The 18,517-nt window shown below is 56.2% G+C and overlaps 1 protein-coding gene across 5 annotated transcripts in view; it reads left to right on the forward strand.

The window, feature by feature from the left end:
• The window catches only part of NLGN3 (neuroligin 3), a 42,161-nt gene that overhangs the window by 6,726 nt on the left and 16,918 nt on the right, over window positions 1–18,517 (forward strand). For 2 of the 5 annotated variants that reach the window (XM_074882624.1, XM_074882626.1), the window contains exon 2: window positions 12,013–12,757. In XM_074882624.1, the coding sequence (XP_074738725.1) occupies window positions 12,280–12,757 (478 nt within the window). In that variant the 5' untranslated portion in view covers window positions 12,013–12,279. Of the gene's footprint in view, window positions 1–9,084; window positions 9,658–12,012; window positions 12,758–13,859; window positions 13,920–18,517 lie in introns of those variants that run through there. The other 3 variants (XM_074882623.1, XM_074882622.1, XM_074882621.1) reach the window with 3 other exon arrangements.

Here is an 18,517-nt window from a genome sequence, read left to right on the forward strand (position 1 = left end):
CCAGGGGGTTTCCATGGTCTTCTGCTTGGTCACACCAGCTTTAGTTTTGGTTTGGGAATTGTGAGTGGCTGATGGCTCTTGCCTTGCCTTGAGGGCAGGCTTCCCTACTTGAGAAAGCTGCTTGTTTTAGTTGAGTAGAGGCAGTTGTGAGCTTGGGTTAGACCATCTAACTGCTTGGGGTCCTTCCAAAGTGACTGGACACTGTGTCTGTCCAGGCTGCCAGCTATACATACGACCTGTGACGACAGCGATCTCTGGTCATGACACCTATATGAACTCTTTAAGTTGCTCACTGGAGCACGTAGCAAATTGTGCATTTCCAGAGTTCCTGGGAAAGCCTTTAGGGTTTCTGGGGAAACCAGTAACTCTGGGATGGGCTTTTATCTTATTTAGCTGCAGAAGGGCATTTCTGGATGCCATGCCATGCCAGCAGCATGTGTGAGTGGCCGTTGTGCCGTGGGCCCTGGGGCTCCCCTTGCCTTGGTGCTGCTCCGAGCGTGGAGGGCACCGCCAGCACCGTGGCAGCTCTACTGTGAGCCAGTGCTGGCTCAGCAGCATCAGTGGCTTTGCCCAGGAGCTCCTGCACAGCCACCAGCCATTATCCTCGGTGCCAGCGCTCAGTGGTGGGGTGGGGCGAGGGGGAAGACAAATGTAGAAGGGGAGTGTGGCTTCTCCAGCACCTGTGCTTTATTCTGGAGCGTGCAAGTGTGAAATTCAATTTGTAGATAAGCTTTAGCTGGTGAGGAACACAGGCCATGGCGTCTGCTGGAGCCAGGCAGTGTCTGGGAGCAGCGCGGCCGGCATGCACAGCATGTCCTGCTTGCCAGCTCTTGCGGAGGCTGACGTCACCTCGGAGGAGCAGTGGCTGCTGCAGGACGTGGCTGCTTGACACTGTGTCATGTTGGCTCTGGATGTGCAGCCCCAGCTGCCGGCAGGAGCCCTGCTGAGAGGTGCTGCCCTGGGGCTGTCTCCCCCGCCCTGCAGAGGCGAGGGGCACTGCGAAGCTGGAAGCAAGAGTGACCTGGTGCTCTCTGCCACCAGCAGCTTGCAACCTGGGTGATGGGGAGGATGGGTGTCATGGACAGAGGAGTCTGTGGTGCTTCCAGCAGCAATGGTGTTTTCCCACCTTTATGTTTGGATATTCCCTTCATGATGTTTCCAGTGAGTCCTGCTTGCTGGTGGGAGCAGAGGGAATGGGTGTTATAGTGTTAGCAAATGCAGTTAGCACTGGCCTGTGCTCTGTCCTCCATGTGTGTTGCTACCAGTGGTCACAGCTCCCCTTCTCCTGCCCCAGTCCAGACCTTTTTGGGTCCCCCACCTCTGAGTGCTTTGCAGAGAGCAGCCCTCTGTTGCGGATGAAGAGACCAATACTGTGAGGAGGGGAGCACAGGCACTGAGACTAGCCATGGCAGAGCTGGGACTGAGCAGTGCCCTGGTCCTCAGTGGTGGCTGCCACCATGGCTGGCTCTGTCGTCACACAAGCTGCAGTGTCACGGAGCGGTGGGTTACTGCTGATGCCATCAGGCCTGGAAGGGGCACCAGCGTGTTGGTGCCAGGATGATCAGTCTGTCTGGGTGTCCCTTGCTGGCCAGAGAAAGTGCTGCTCCCCTGGCCCTGGCCGGACTCTTCCAATATGGTCAGAAAATCATGTCTGGTCTTTGGTCAGGGCCACTGGCACCAACACACAACTCAGCAGCTTGTGTCAGGTGGGATGTGCTGGGGCACTCGCCTCTCTGAGTAGGGTGATGGGCTGGGGTTCAGCCGGGGTGTCTTTCTGGTGCAGGGCAGGACCCGCAGCTCTCCTAGCTGTGGGCAGCCAGGGGGCATGGGGTGGCACAGCCCCGCATCCTGGGCTTTGGGCACGTGGGTCTGTGCGAAGCCTGTCTGGTGTTTCACCTGGAAGAAGGGACTGTTGTAACAAGGTGGAGGTGATGTGGACGGTGGAAGTGATGCTAGCTCAAACACCCTACTGAACTTTGTGGCTGGGGTGGTGTCTCATGGTACAAGACAGGGTGGTGCAGGAAGGTGGTGCTTGTACACTGCCAGATAACTTATAACCTTATCTCTGCACAGGAAAACTGACTAATGTCATGTTTCAGCGTCCACAGAACAGTTAGTCCCTGCTTGTCTCCAACTATTTTCCTCATCTTTGTGCTTTGCCCTGGGCTTCATTACCTTCAGCCTGGATCACCTCCATGACCTGGTTTACAATTCTGCCCTGCAAAACTTTGCTCAGCTGATGAAGAGCGGTGAGCAGTGGTGTCAGGCAGAAGTAGGTGGTTGGGGCAGGTGTCAATAAAGGAAACAATCCTTTATCAGCTCTGCCACTGAAATCAGAGGTTCTTACAGCCACAGTCTGGATTACAACCTGTGATTAAGTGGTTTTGGCTTCCTGCTTTGAGTCAGTAAAAATGAAACACTGACAACTTATTTTGGGCGTAGCTGTTCCCATTCAAAGCACTCTTGGGTTTTGTTGCCCACCCTCTCTAGTCGCATTTGCAGGAAGTCTTTGTATTTTAAGCTGCAGTCGGTTCCTGTCTGCCCAGCCCACCTCCTTACATTTATAGAGCCTCCTCCGAGCCACGCTAGTCCATGGAAAGCATTGGCTGTGCACACATTCAGCCTGCCTGCAGCCACTGAGGCTTTCTCAGCTTTCCTTGGAGCATGCGTGAGACATCTTGACCTGTTATTAGCACAGGTGGTGGTCTGGGTAGGACAGGGCTTTGCGCAAATTGACCATGGCCCACTTGGTTGAAGGGGGTCCATGCCCTTTGCATGGCTGGGTGCCCAGAAAGGAGCTTGAGGGACTGGGGTATGTGAGAGTTTTGGAGAAGGACATTCCATCAGCAGCTGGGTTTCGTACTTGCTGCTTAGTTTGGGGCATTTCAGAAATGGGGCTGTCATTGCATCAAGCCAGCCTCTTTGGGTCACTGAAGTCTCCTTTCTTTATTGAATTTCAAACCTGATTTTGCTAATGTAAGAAACATGAACGTGTTCAGACTTAGAGTTTCAGAAGCTTGTTGCTCTGAAAAGAGCCTTGTGCTTATGTAATTGCTCCCTGACATGGTTCAGTCATAATGATCCATGTTGACTTAAAAATTGGGGCCCCTGCTAGCCACGGTAGTTTCTGAGGTGGCTGTTTGGGAAAGGACATAGGAGTCATTACTCTGGCGGATGTGAGGGGGGTGGTGATGAGCAGCTGGGATAATGTCAATGCGCAGCTCGCTGAAGCTAGAGAAGGAAGTGAGGGGAATGCAGCTTGTGCAGACAGCTCTCTTCACTGGGTGAGATCTGCACTCCAGTCGCTAGCTGTGGAGTGTTGATCTCAGATTTGTGAGTGAGCTTATATTGCCTTAAAGTAGCTGCCTGGTGGTTGTTTGTGATGTGTTGGAGAGTGAACGAGTTGTCTTGGCATGAACTTTGTGCTGGTGCCAAGCGCTTGCTGAAAGCAGATTGTCTGTCAGTTCACTCCTGAATAGATGTCTGGAGATTCCAGGGTTCTGCAGATGCACTTCTGCATTGTCAGTCACCTGCCCTCACAAAGTGAGCACTGGAGTAATTTTGCCATTTATTTATGAAGCGGTTTCCTCTAGAATAGAATAGTTTCAGCTGGAAGGGACCTACAATGATCATCTAGTCCAACTGCCCGACCAATTCAAGGCTGACCAAAAGTTAAAGCATGTTATTAAGGGCATTGTCCAAATGCCTCTCAAACACTGACAGTCTTGGGGCATCGACCACCTCTCTAGGAAGCCCGTTCCAGTGTTTGACCACCCTCTTAGTAAAGAAATGATTCCTAATGCCCCGTCTAAATGTGCCCTGGCACAGTTTTGAACCACTCCCACGCGTCCTATCACTGGATACCGGGGCGAAGAGCTCAGCACCTCCCTCTCCATCTCCTCAGGAGCTGTAGGAGCAACGAGGTCACCCCTCACCTCGCCTGGGTGACGCAGAGTTTGCTCAGCGGATGCCCCGCATGTCCCGCCTTGCCTCCAGCTGCCAGGCGATCGTCCCGCTGGACCCCGAGAGACACCGGGCGCTTTTCCCGCAAACGCTGCGTGTCTTGTAGCCCATCGGGGCTGCGGGGCTGTGCCGGGGGCCAGCTCGGAGAAGCCCCCCCCGGTCCCCCGGAGGCGGCGGGGCGCGCGGTGCTGAACGGACAGTTCCCGCCCGCCCCGGGACGGCGGCGGGGCCGCGGGGGGCAGAGCAGGCGGGGGGACCCAGTGCCGGCAGGGCTGGGGGGCACCCAGCACCCTGCACCCCCTCACACGAGCTGCAGGGAACAGCACAACGCCCCGTCCCGCGGTGCTGGGTCCTGCCAGGCCGGACCGGGCGCGTTCAGGCTGCGATAGAGCGGTGCCACCTCCGGCTGGGGCAGCCTGTGCCGTGACCCCACGGCGGGGGCTTCTGGAGGCTCCTCCGGGGCTCTTTGATCTTGCAGGCTGGGTCAGGCTCTCTTCCTTTGCTGCCAGTTGTTCTGGCTGGGGAGCAAGTGCGTGTTTATCTGCGCCAAGGCCAGGGCACTGTGTTTGCTGTTTAGACAGTGGTTCTCATTAACCTCTGCCCCCGCAGGGAAGTGTTTGTAAATTGAAACTGTGCGAGCAGCAAGGTGAGGGAGAGAAAAGCTGCCGTCACTTCTTCATGCTGGGTCAGGGAAGCCAGAATGTGAGATAATCCAGATTATTTCTATCTAGAACATGGCACTAAACAGCCTACTTCCAGCAGCTATCCCTGAGCCACGTGGAAACCCAGCAGCCCACCAAGAGACTGCGGCCACTGCCCTCTTCACAGCCAGGGATGTGTCCCAGCAGAGCCTCTTGCTCACACAGCAGCTCCTGGCTCAGCCACGTGGCCCTGCCTCAGCTTTCCACCAGACTCCTGGGAAGCAGTGAGTGGGAAGGTCACTGGAAAGCTAGACCAGCTCAAGGTGAGCATGTAGCCCACTCCAAAAGAGCCTAGGCTTTCTTCCAAGCACAGTTGTCCTTAGGTCCTCCACAGAGGCCACCCTCTGCTTGCATTGGCAGTATTGGGTGCTGACCCCAGCACCGTCCCTGCTGCAGTGCTCACTGGCTGTCCTTCATCAGCATCACCAGCCTCAGCTCAGTGACACTGAGAAACCTCCTCCAATTTTGGAGCCTCTGATGCTAAACAGGAGTTGGAAATGAGCCAGGCTATCTCACCTGCTGGGTAGTGTGCCTTATGGAGCTGGACACCAAACACTGTGCTGGCATTCAACACCAAAAATGTCTGGAAAGGCTGGCGTGTGGGCAAGGGAAAGGTCTGCTTTGCCCCTGGTGCCCTTCCCAAGGCAGGCTTGGCTCCTTCATGAAGGACTTGTTAAAGGCCATGGAGCAAATGGGGACAGGCCATATTGCAGCAGGAGGCCATTGGCACCACAGCAGAAGTGGCACTTGAAATTGTCTGTTTCTAGGGAATTTGGTTAACATTCTTCTGTTCTGAATGGGAGCTCTCGAGGATCTTGGCATGTGCCTGGGAGTTGTCAAAGAGCTTCTGTCCCACATATGTTTTTGCAGCAATGAGGAACTTAACTGACGCTTCTCATGCGGTCTCTCATCCTTTCCCCAGGGCAAAGGATGTGCAGTGGAGTGTCTTGTAAGCTTTTGACATTCAACTTGCTTTAAATATTGGTGGTGCTGTGGGTAGAAGTTAGGAAAGGCAAGTCACAGGGATGTATCTTGCACTTCAAGCAAATGAAGGTGAGGTTTGTGACTGGTTTTCCTTCTGTCATATCAGAGTGACTGTGGTGCCTAGATATCAGATGTGCTGCAGATGTGCCTCTAGGAGGAGAGTGAGATGGGGGACACCAGACTCTGGGGGAGACCTCTGCAGAGTGCAGAACAAATGTGATGGGCTCCATGGTGCTGGGAAGCCTTCTAAGTGTTCTGCTCTGTCAGAACATCCCACATGCTGAGGGCTTCATGGCCAAGGTGGCTGTGGTTTGCCCAGGTGGTGACAAATGCTGAATGAATAAGGGCAGAGACAGAGGTGCCAGCCAGGATTGATGAGAAATGTGGAGGCTGAGCTGGAGAGGATGCTGAGGGGTCACTTGGTCCATCCGTCTGCCCTGTAACACCCTTGCAGATATGCATGGGGCGCTTTAGCTTTTCCTGGTGTACACTTGACTCTCTTAATATGCATGTGTCTCCTATTGTGCACAAAGTTCAAGGTCAGGTTGTTCTGACCTTTTTTGCAGTGTCCGTTACGTGTTATAAAACCACATCCTCTGACTTGTCTTGTCTAGACTAGCCCCACTCTTCCAGGCTTTTGTCCAAGGCTTTTTGGTGGTCTTGCTGGTCTCTGGTGGCCTCTCTCAGTTGGTCCAAATCTTTTGGGGAATGAACTAGTTCTCTGGAGAACAGTATAATTATTTGATGTGCCTTTATGAGCTGAAAGGAGAACAGAGTAATTACTTCACGTGTCTTTATAAGCTGTCCTTTCATACATCCTACTGTATTTGCCTTTTTTCGTGGCAACGACATGCTGGCTCATGTTCAGTTCGTGCTCCCCTTTAGCCCTTATGACCCTTCTGGCAGAAACGCTGCTGTCTTTTCTTCTGTGTCTGTTTGTGCAGTCTTTTACCTCCCAATGACTTACAGCCCTGCCCATCATCTCTCAGCCCTTTCCCCACTCTGTCGGGAGCATGTCAAATTCCCATCCTGACCTCCAAAGTGCTGGGTGTCATGTGTAGATTTTAAAACATAGTCTGCTCTGTCATTTAAGTTATTCATGGAAAAGCAGAGCAGTAGCTGCAGCAGGGCAGACCTTTCTGAAACCTTACTTGCCCCCTTTCAGTGTAACTGCGAGCCACTGGTAACCATCTATTACTGTGCAGCAGCTCTGTGATGGACCCGAAGTCCTGGGAATTGCTCCCACAGTGCTCTGGGATGGGGAAACATCTGCCTGTGGTGTGGATGGGTAACCTGGGGTGGATCAGAAAGACCCACTGTGCGCAGTCTGTAGCACGTAACCACCAACTTTGTTCTGTAGTATTACCCTTAAGCATTGACCCAGGCCAAAAGCATCAGAGGGTGCGAGCTGAGACCTGCTGGCAGAGGGATGCTCTTCAGGAGCTGCCAGGACACACAGACACAAGCATGTCAGTCCAGTTGTGCTGCAGCTTCTGTGCTCCCCAGGGTTTTCTATGGGGTTTCTGCAGCATCGCAGGCCAGGTGGGATGGGACTGGGGGCCGGTGAGAGCCAGGCTCAGTGCCTGGTGGAAGGGGAGCAGCGGGCAGGGTGGGGAGCGCATCTGGCAGGTGCTGCTGCCTGAGAGTTGAGCATCAGCCTGAGGTCCCGGAGCACAGGCTGGAGAGAAGGTTTGGAGGTCGCTCCCCCTGGGGAAGAGGAGGCAGAGGTTTCTCCTGCTGCTTGCCAGGTGCATGCCTGTGCTGGGGTGCGTGGGCCAGCCCCCAGCTACCTCTCACCATAATACAGTGGGATCAGATGGTGAGCAGAGCTGCACAAGGCAGAGCGGCCGGAGGGTGCAGTGGGACATCCCGTCCGCTTGCTGCTGGGAGGAGATCACCCATCCGTGCCAGCTGGGCGGTTTGAGGCCCCGCTGGGTCCTGACTCTGGACCACACGGGACATAGAGCCACAGCATCAGTGTGATGAGCTTTGGGTTGGGTCAGCCTGTGTGCTCAGGGGCAGGAGACTGGACCCCCAGGAAGGGTCCGACAGGAGGGCAGGCTGCCTGCTGACATCTTCTCGGCCGCCTGCCAGGGAAGGTGTGGATCTGGCTCGTCTGGCTGGTGTTGAGACGCTTGACTGTGCATCTGCGAGGGAGGCTTCCAGAGGATCCCGCCCGCCCAGGTTTCCATGGAGAATGTCTCCTTGTTGAGGAGGGAGCCGTCTGGCAGACAGTACGGCCGTGGAAATACCGATAGAGCGTTTGTTTTCCAAAGCAGATGAATAACATCCCTAACAGCTAGCAGCCTCACTTCCTCTGCTCACCCCACCGGCAGTCTGGCAGAGCGACCTGGGATGCCTGCGGTGTCTTTATCCTCCTGGCTCCTCGCTGTGCGCTTGTCTGAGCATCCCCAGTTTGGCCGTATCTGCCCAGCCCGGCCTGGTTTCCCTTCCAGTTGGCAGGCACGGCTCCTCCTGGCGCAGGGCTGCAGGGAGGCAGCAGCCATCTTTGCTGGGGGACATGTTTGGCTTCGCTGCTGGAGGGAAGAATGGGAACGCTGTAGGCGGCAAAACTGGGGAAGTTTTGCTCCCACCTCCCGTGGGATGCGAGGGGAATTGCTTCCCTGAACGAAATGTCTTTTCTCAGATCTCCCGGTTATTTTGCATGCTTTGAAAGACCAAGGGAAAGCTTAAGAGCTGTTGAGGCAGCAGGCAATGATGCAAGGCGCATGCAACAGCCCCCGGTGAAGGGGGCTGAGCTTGGGTTTTCATGGCAGTCTGTCAATATTAAATTAAGGCTAAATTCCCATCCTAAATGTTATGTTAACATGAAGTTACAGCAGAAAGCGCAGAGCACAGAACAGCAATATGAGGGTATAAGATGTGTTACAGGGGTATTGTAATCATCCCAAATGAGGCATTTGAAACCCAGGGAATTCCAGATGTAGGGTTTGCATCAGTTTTGGGGTTTGTAATTGAAAAACAATTCAAACAGAGGAAGGCTTAGGAGCATGTCACTGAGATTGTTTGGGTGCTTTTATTCTGTGCTGGAGGGACATGGGCAGATGGAGGGAAAAAGTCTTCAGAAATGATAGAACCAAATGTGGAATTACAACTGTTAAAATAGCGTGATCTGGGTTTGACTGTTAAGGCATTGTGGCTCTCCAGGGCAATGTAAGGGCTGCTGGGTCTTGACTGTGTATCTCCATATCTGGACATATTTGGCTACTGCCAACATAACTCACTTCTGTGCCTGATGCTTTGTAAAACTCGTGATTGGAGACAGTTGCAAGACCTGTAGCATCATTTCATTTTAGTTAAGGATGTGTACTTGGAACTTTAATTCTATCTTAGCTTATGTTTTTTTGTCTTCAGCTATCCATGGTTTTTAAAAGCTATTAAGAGAACCATGGATGAGGATTAAACAAAATCCCAAAGGAATATCATCATAACATAATTCTAAGGAGCTCTAGCAAGAAGCTGATTTTTGGCTGTGTTTTGTAAAAAGGCATTCCTCATTGTGCCAGGACAGGGTGGTTATGCTGGGTGTGTGGCCACTCCAAGGAGGCAAAGTGGGTGGTGAATTCAGCCCTAATTTTGCAGTGACTGGTGTGCGCAGCCCAGCCGGGCAGCTGTGGGCTGTGGAGAAGCACTGCCTGGTGCTGTGAAATCGCTTGGCTGGAGGAGTTGGTGGAGCAGCAATGCCCATGGCAGCGTGTGGCCGCAGCCCTGTGGAAGCTCTTGAATCAGGAAATCAGCTGGTAAGCCACTGCTGACAGGGCTGTGGTGTTCCTGCAGAGGGAAAATGATGACGGGTCGATTGAAGTGGCTCTGCGGGGAGTTGTGGGCACTATCATAAAGACTGGAAGCTGCCTGTAGCTTCCAGTCATACAAATTAGATATGACAGTCATTAATAATTTGGCTTTATCCTAACCCATAGTACCCGAAGGAACCTGAGCAGAAGATTTGCACTGAGCGGTTTGCCTTCCAGCAGTGTCAGGCAGAGCGGTAGGTCTGAAGCACCTTTGAGATCCCACTTGGGAATACTGCTTTGGGGGATCCTGGGCCATAATTGCACCCCTGGGATGTCACTGATAGGCAAAGGTCAGTTCTCTGCTGAAGGAGGAGCATTGCTGCAAGGAATTTTAGATGAATGATGGCTTTCTTCCAGAGCGGGAGGCAGAGCGGGGCAGCTGAGGCACTGCGCTGCAGAGACAGCTTCAGCGGTGGTGGGGCTGAGCAGAGCTTGGGGTCTCTGGGCACCTCAGCTGTATTTCTGTCCCTCGATACACCTTTTGTTTCTTAGGTTTTGACAGCTGTCTGGGGTATAACGAAGCAGTGTCGTGCTCCCACCAGGTGTGTTTCTGTCACTGCCTGGTGGGGCAGGAGAAAGCGGAGGGGAATGATGCACAGAGGTGATGGGGGTCAGGGGTAGAGCAGAATCAGCCTCGATCATGATAGCTCAGCCCTCAGGTCGTCCCTGTGCCGTGGATGGGGCAGTAGGTGCAACTGCTTCTCCCCATCATTTGTACAACCCTCCTTGTCTGGCATTACCTACGGTCCCTTTGTGGACTCTGGAAAGGTGCCTGCATGCCCAGCCCTGCGAGGCCTCACTGCTCAGGCGGGCTGAATGCAATAACATGATTTTCTGGGCTGAGTGTTTCTTATTATGCCTGTCATACCCTGATTTCTGAGCCTGCTGCGTTCCCTGGGCGTACCAGGAGGGCAGGCACAGCACGGGCCCATTTCCTTAATGACCAGCAGTGAATTGCCTGCACATGTGCAGTGCAGATTTGAGACGCCCTCTGTGGTTTTGTTTTGTGTTGGGTTTTTTTTTTTTTTTTCTCTGCGGATTTTCCTCGTTGGATGAGGTGTTCTCCATTCGTGGAGTCCCTGCCCAGCTGAGCCTCCACCAGAGCCACGTCCTCCCATCAGCATACAGCCCTTATTTTGTGCTCCAATAATTCCAAGGCAACTCTGCTCCCCTCTGAGTTTAGGAGAGATTTACCGGGTGGGCATGTGAAGATGCTCTGGGGCAAAATGGAGGTGCCTGGTCACTGCCGCCATGTCTCCCAGGGTAAGGACATGTGGCTGAGACAGAATGAGCATCCTCTGACCCAGCACCAAGCAGTGCCTTTTAGTGGGGACTGGGCTGCAAAGCAGCCTGCTGAGGTGTGGAGCTGGCCTCTGGCTGACACTGCTCTTGCCTGGCCAGGGTGAGGGTGAACAGGGGGCAAACACAGCCTCTATGGCTCCCCTTGCCCACGTTCCCCGGGAGCAGTGATGCTGGCGGGGGGGGCCACTTGCATAAGCCCTGAATGCAGCAGCCGGTGCAGGGAGGTGAAGGGCAGAGCACTGAAAATCCACACAGCCTCCAGCAAGGGCTCCCTGGCGCAGGAGCTCTGCTCACTGACATACATCCGCAGGTCCCCATCTGCAGCTGCTGCTGCCTGCAGATCCCTCCCTTCCCTGCGGACCCCACGGGGGGCTGCCACATCTGCTCCCCTCCCTGCTGACAGCCCGGTGTGGGGACATGGGAGCAGAGTTCTGCCTCCCTGGGGCTTGCTTGTGTGGCTGGGAGGCAGCCAGGGAGGTGGGGGGTGACAGGGAGATTGTGGTGCCAGCACAGGGGGGACGCTGCCCAGAGGCGCTTCTGCCTGCCCAGCACCCGGGTTGGGCCTGGGGATCTTGCCGCTTTGGCCACTGGCACGTGGAAGGGAGAAAGCTGGCTGGAGAGCGTGTGGGCAGGCGCAATGAGTATCTGGGTAGGACACGTGGGTCTAATTTGCTGGTCTGTGAGGTGGGGTGGTGGCACCTGGGCATGGGACCGATGCTGAGATGGAGCTGAGGTGAGGAGCACAGACTGTGTGGTGCGGGAGCACAGGCGGCTCCGGCTCAGCCAGGAGGGGAGGGATGCAGGGAGCTCTTCTGCAGGGGCCATGCTGGGCAGCAGTGGTGCCCAACAGGTTCCTTGAGACGTGGGACAGTGCCTGGTAAGTGACACTGTCCTGCTTATCTTGGCACCCATAATCTGCTGCTGATACCATCCTGCAGCACGGGGCAAGGGCACCGTGCCACTGCCCAGGGCAGCGGCGGGGCTCACGCAGGCAGGGCAGGGGCAGGGCTGGCCCCCCGGCGCTGGGGACGGGCCCTGCAGGTGTGGACACACGCGAGGTGTGTGTCTGCACCCACTCTACTTGTGCGGCCCACGCTTGCCTACTCCCACAGCCGCCTGCCTGGGCCGTGGCAGAGCCAGCGAGCACCCATGGGTGGGAGGGTCCGGCCAGGGATCCTGGCTCCTTCTGCAACTCTTTGACTCTTCCCAGAGCAAGTCTGCTGTTAATTCCTTCCATCTTTCCACAGTATCAGCAGTCCACTCCGGGCCAGGCCGTTGGTAGGCAGGCAGCAGCAGGCAGCTGGCAGGCTGTGAGGAGCGGTGGCACATCTCCCTGCATTCGTGCTCCCAACTCACCCAGCAGAAGGTGTGGCTGGGCTGCGTGCTCCTGACTTCTGTCTCTCCTGCTCCATCTGTTGCCGGTGGGCAAATCAGAGGCTTGGCGTGATGGGGATGCCCTGAGCCCTCGCCCCAGGAGCTTCAGGCCTGGATGTTGGTGCTGTTCCTCCCGGACGATGTGGCTGATACTCTGGAGGAGCCCTCTCTTGCCCCCTGTTCTCCAAGTGCCTGAGCTGGTGGCCGGCTGGGACCTGCGTCTCACCCTCTGGGTCCTGAGCTTCGCCTCGGCGGTTGTGCGGATGGAGGCCCAGGTCTACTCGCCGACTGTCAACACGCACTATGGGAAGTTACGGGGGGTGCGCGTGCCACTGCCCAGCGAAATCCTGGGGCCTGTGGACCAGTACCTGGGGGTGCCTTACGCTGCCCCCCCCATCGGGGAGAAGAGGTTCATGCCCCCTGAGCCACCGCCATCCTGGTCAGGCATCAGGAACGCTACCCACTTCTCGCCAGTCTGCCCCCAGAACATCCACAACGCTGTTCCTGAGATCATGCTGCCCATCTGGTTTACCTCCAATTTGGATATTGTGGCCACGTACATCCAGGACCCCAACGAGGACTGTCTGTACCTCAACATCTACATCCCCACGGAGGATGGTGAGTCCCCACCGGGGTGCCCGCAGGAGGGCCGGGGGGGGGGCCACTCTGCCCTCCCCCAGCAGTGGTTGGTCTCACCTGGGTGTTGTGTTTGAAGCATGTGGTTGTGGACCCTGCAGCATGCTGTCTGTTTGTGGAAAGCTTTCTCTGGCCACGCAGCTCGCCCTCTTGCCCTCAGCTGCCATTTCTGTCTCGCGTGCTCCTGCTCCTCCACACCTCCCGGTCCCCCACCTCCACCTCCATGGCATCGTCACGGGTTCCTCTCTTGTGTTGCTAAATCTGAATCCGACTCTCTGACCGCAGATCCACAGAGCGACAAGCTGGTTTGTGCTCCCCAGGCGCCGAGTGCCAGGTTCTGTCTTGAGTTGGTTCGGGTTCGTCCTTCCTCCCCCCTTCCCACCCTCCCCAGGTCCATGCGCTAGTTGTGGGCATGGGCTGCGGCTGCGGCTGGGAGGAACACTCTCTGCCTCTCCCTGGGGAGATGCTCCGGCAAGGAAGGGACCGCGGAGCCCTTTTCCGGGCCCTGGTACGGACGGGAGGTTGGGGGCACCGGCAGGCGCATCGCTTGGCTGCTCCCCCGTCCGCCAGTGGGATGGTGGCAGAGTGATGAGCCTGGGGTGCCGGGGACCCGCGGGGCATGGTCCCGTTGGGGTGAGGCTGAGCGGCGCTGGGTGCCTCCTTGTCTAACCTTTTCCTTTGTAGGGGATCCCACCTGAACTGTAAGTAGAGGGCAGAGGAGGCAGTGCCTGCCCATGCGCCCACCTCAGCCTCACCGCAACGGGAGCCCCCAGGGATTTTCAGCGGGCTGGAAGGGACCCGCAGCGGGTCTGCCGTGCACGGCAGAGCAGCCTGGCGGGCCGGTGACTTCTCCCAGGCTGGCTGGCTCCACTCCTCTGTCCCTGGGGCCCTTGGCCACGGGATGCATCGTGCCTTCCTTCCTGCCCAGCACGGTTGGCCCAGAGTTTTCCTCCCACAGCGACACTCCCTCCCCACCTCCCGCGGTCCCGGGGGTGGCGGGAGGGCGGCAGCGTGGTTGTGATTGCATGCCCACTCCCGCCAGTGGAGCCTCCTGTTATTTTGTAGTCTTTTATTCATTTTACAGTAAAACGGATTTCCAAGGAATGCACCCGAAAGCCCAACAAGAAAATATGTAGGAAAGGAGGTATGTAGCAAGCCGACCGGCAGAGAGGCACAGAGAGGAAAGAGAGAGAGAGTGAGAGGGTGCCTGGCTGGCCCTCGGCCCATGGCATGCTCCTCCGGCACCTCTCTGTGCTGTCACCCAGACCACTGGCCCTCCGAGCAGCCCACCCTGCCACCCCCCATCTCCCGCTCAGAGGAGCCCCACAGATGCTCCGTCCACCTCCGCTCCCCAGCTGGGGGAGCTGGGACCGGTGCTGGCTGGGAGTGTAGGTCTGGGGTCAGGTCAGAGGAGGATGTTCACATTGCTCCAGGCCTTTGAGAACAGCTTCTCCCGAGCTGAGCCCACGCTCCCGCCTTCATCCTGCTGGCACCGGCAGCCTCCCAGCCCCTGGGTATGAGGGGGAGCCTCTGATGGCAGGTAGCACTTAAATGCACCCATCTCTTAGGGTTGCATCCCCCGCTGGGGGTGTACGGACCTGTGTGGTGGGGGACTGCAGCCCATCCTAGGCAGAGCTCTTCCCCCGTTGCATCCCTGGTCATTTTGCATCCAAAGCTCCTTGGTTAAAAGCATAAAACCTCTCCTGGCTTTGTAAATGCTGCCATGTTCTCCCCCAGCCCGTGGTCCCACCAAGGCTGCTCCCTGCTGCTGAGACCCCAATGCCTCTGCCAGCCCTGCCAGTGGGGATCTGCTCTCCACCCCCCTGGCACAGCAGCCTCCCCAAGCCCCAGCTGCCCTGCAGACAGCCAAGCACCTCTAGTTCAGACACATCTCTGCTTTGCCTTGCCTCCCTCCCCAGGGTCATGCAGGGCTCATCCTGCTGCACTTTGGGGCAAGTGATTCTGTGTTCCCAGCCAGCGCCATGGGCCAGGGAGTGAAGACGTGCAAATGGGAGCTGGCTCGGCCCCTTGTCAGACACAATGCTTCTCCCGTCCCGCCACACAGCCTCCTTGCAGACAGGGAGAGCCCGGGCTGCTCTGTGCATCCCAAAGCTGGATGTGCAGGCGGTCGGACAGCCAAGCTCTTCTGAAAAGCTCAGTGCAGGGAGGGGGTGTCTGGCGGGCAGGGACTGCTGTCCTGGGCATCCCGTGGCAGAGGGGTCCCTGCATCCCAGCCTCCGCCTCCCTGCACCCCTGGGATTGGCAGGGCTGGCGCAGCTGGGCTTGGAGGTTTGGGGAGCGTTTTCCTTCCAGCCATTTCCCCCAGTTCTGTTGTTGGGTTTCTTTGCTTTGCTTTTCCTGTTGCTGTCCTGGCTATTCACACGCCATCTCTCTGAGTGCCAAGGCTGCCCCTGAAAGGGCTGGCGCATTAGGGAGTCTCCACACGCTGCCTCCGGAGCCGGCTGTGCCAGCGATCACCAGCCACTTCAAAGCGCTTCCTCTCCCGGCCCTCCCACCGGCTGCTGGGGCTGGCGGACCCCCGCAGCCCCCAGCCCTACGGCCGGGGCCAGGGAAGCAGGTTCCGGGTTACGGCTGGAGAAGGGGGACAACATAAGGCATGGCGAAACACCTTGGGCGTGCTCATCTCCTGGTTTTCCCTCCCCGCCGGCTCTGCTCATGGGCAGGGTTTCTTTGCAGCCCATCTGCGGTCACCTCTGGTCACCTCCCGGGGAGCTGGTGAGGGACATGCCCTCTGCCCCCGCCGGGCTCTGCTGACTCACAGACCAGTGGATCCCCAGTGCCAGCCGTTTGAGCATCCAGGCGTGACATGCTGGGAATTAAAGCACCCGGACACTGGTGCTGCCCTTTGGCTCGAGCCATGACTCCAGTGGCCACTGGCTCGAATTAATTGAGTTACTTATGATGAGACATGGAGGGTCCCCTGCCCCTCATCGTGTATCCTGGGTTAGTAATGCCTGGGGTGAGAATATTATACCTGCAGTGATGATTTCCTTGGGCTGTGTGTCATTGAACATTGGCTTGTTCTGGAATATTCTAGGTTATTATTTCTAAGGCCACATACAAATTGGTGAATAAGCTTTCCTCTCACAGAGCAGGCAACTGTGCAGTATTTTGTGGTTCAAAATGCCTCAGCTCCCAGTTCATTGGAATTTTCATGATTTCTGTCACCCCTAAGCTCAGTGTATTTCATAGCAGCCAAAGTACTGAGATTTATCAGAATTTATCCCTGGGATGGAAAAACATCCCTGTTTCCCTGCCCAGCTGCCCACAATAATTTTCTATATGGTTATTTCCTACATGCCAGTGTCCTCCATACACTTTGGTCCTTTCTCTGGGAGGAAGGCAGGGCAGCAGTGCTTTGAGAATAATTAGCCATGCAGGGTGCCAGGGGAGCTGACCACGCTGAGGAGCAGCTGAGGCTCAGGTTTTGCTGTGAAAATAACGCTGCCTGCCTGAAGAACATGTACACACACATGGTACAGTACCTATGTGCAAAACGCAGCTCTGCCCTTTGCTTTGTGCTGCCAACACTTCAAGCCTGTGCTTGGCTGTGGCGGGTGCCGGGATGCTTTCCCCTTCCCTTTACTACCAGCCTGGGCAGGCCTTGCTGCAGGGCATGAGGAGGTGGAGGGGAAAAGTGTGGCTGCCCTGCACATAGCAATCCTCTCAACTGCCCTAATCTCTCTGGCTGGGGCTGTGCAGAGTCTGCGATGCTGCAGGAACAAATGTGCCAGTCCAGCGTCTTGCTTTGCTGTGAGAGGGTGGCTGGAGCTCCCAGCAGCTCCTGGGCTCGCGATGTGCTTCGGCTGCTCTGCGGGGAAAGCATTGCAGCTTCTCTACTGCTCTCCAAGAAGTGAACTTGTCTGAGTGCTGGCTGAGGCTTCCCTATGGCTGCACAACTTCTGCAGTGCTCCCTCTCTGGAAGGCTTCTCAGCAGCCTCTTGCGAAGCCTGCTGCCTTGCAGAGCTGGCTGGGAGCAGACCACCGCCCTGGTGCTCCACTGCTGCTCTGGGGAGCAATTTGCAAAGGTGAGGGTAGGTGTTTATGCTGGCAGAGGCAGCAGAGCATGAGAAGATGCAGTGCTTTTATGGAGTCTGCTCAAGGATGGAGATAACTCCTCTGCATCACCCAGGCACAGGGAGAGGCAGGACAGCACCGAGGTGTGCTGCAGTCCTGGAGCAAGGGCTGATGGCTAGAGGGGCCACCCAACACAGGTCCCAGGGGAGCTGCCCCTGCCCGTGGGGTTGTGCAGCAGCAAGTTCAACAGCTGTCATCAGTCCTCGTCCCATCACTTGTCGCTCCTGGAGAAGCACCTGAGCCGGTGTGGCCACTGGCATGTGTGCCTCTGGGTGCATGTGGCCACCAGACATGGTGGCAGCACTGCTGCGAGCTCCAGCTCCCTGCAGCATCGTGGGTGCTGTGTGGGAAGGGGTGTTCCAGGGAGCTTGCACTGAGGACGGGGTGCTGGGGCTGCCCGCAGCCACCCTGAGCAGACATTTGGATCTGGAAAGGTGTCATCTCAGGCTCCTGCTCTTCTCTTAGCCACACCATGCTGAGCACAAAGGCTCCAAGGACTGAGGCTCCTTGCCCTCCTTTATCTCTGTTTGCACCGGTGTCAGTGCTGTTGGCATGGTTTACTTAAGAGAGCATAAATCCGGCATGGATGCCCCTGTTTCAGGGAAAGCGATTTTATTTTTTACTGAACTTGAGCTTAAATCTTCCTAGAGCCTCCAGATAAGAGCGTATGCATCCTTCCTATCAGCCCGAACAATGTCACTTTGCAGTCGGCTTAAAGTGAAGCGGCACAACAGGCATTCACACTGGGTTAGTGGAGGGAGTTTTTGACGGGTGAGGAGAGTAAGAGCCACGAGTCCTTTTGTTTTTTCCATCTGTGAATCCACAAGCTTAAACCCATCCCTGTGAGAGTTGCAGGACTCCGCGTGGTGGCCTTTGCCAGTGCAGAGGAAGATCTCCTGGGATGGGTGTCCTTGAACATGGCAATAACCGGTGGAGGGAGGTAATGTAGCAATGTGCAAAGGATGGCTGAGGGAGGTGAAGCTGTAATTGCTCTCACAAGCTGTGGGGCATCAGTGGGTCATCGTGGAAGTGAACAACGTACTGAGAGGCAAAAAGCCCTCTTGGTCACAGCAGCCTGTGTTTGCCATAACCCCAGCCACCCTGGCACATTTCTGCCAATGGGGAAGGCTCGTGCTTTGCATCTGCCAACGTGCATGTACCACCACCGTTCCCCTTCCTCCTGGCGTGCGTTACTGCGCTCCTGCTTTGCTTAGCTTCCCAGCACTGCTTTCTACTGTCCTTTCTGCGGTGCGTGAAGCTCAGGTTGCTTTAGGCTTCTCCCAGCCATCCCTAAGCTCTGGGGAGGCATTCTCCAGCTGGATCCCTCCCTGCTCAGCCAGGACAGTTGCTCAGATAACAGGGGTGTTGTCCACTGCCCTCTCTTATAGTCTGACAGCTCCTCATAGCTGGTGCCTTCATTCCTGTCTGCATGGAGACCTTTGTCCCCTGAAGGACACCAGGCTGGAGGGCTGCAGTCTGGCCAGTCCCAGGGCTTTAACGGCACCAGGGCCCTCAGCAGTGGAAGGGAATCTCTAGCTGCCTGTGACTGGCTTCCCAGCTCCAAAGCACGGTGCAGATGAACTCGCTGCCTGTGGTCTTCCTTAGAGAAAAATCCCTATCCCTGAGCAGTACCAAGGAGGTTGG

The sequence above is a fragment of the Strix uralensis genome, chromosome 13 (genome assembly GCF_047716275.1).
Source record: "Strix uralensis isolate ZFMK-TIS-50842 chromosome 13, bStrUra1, whole genome shotgun sequence".
Lineage (NCBI taxonomy): Eukaryota > Metazoa > Chordata > Aves > Strigiformes > Strigidae > Strix > Strix uralensis.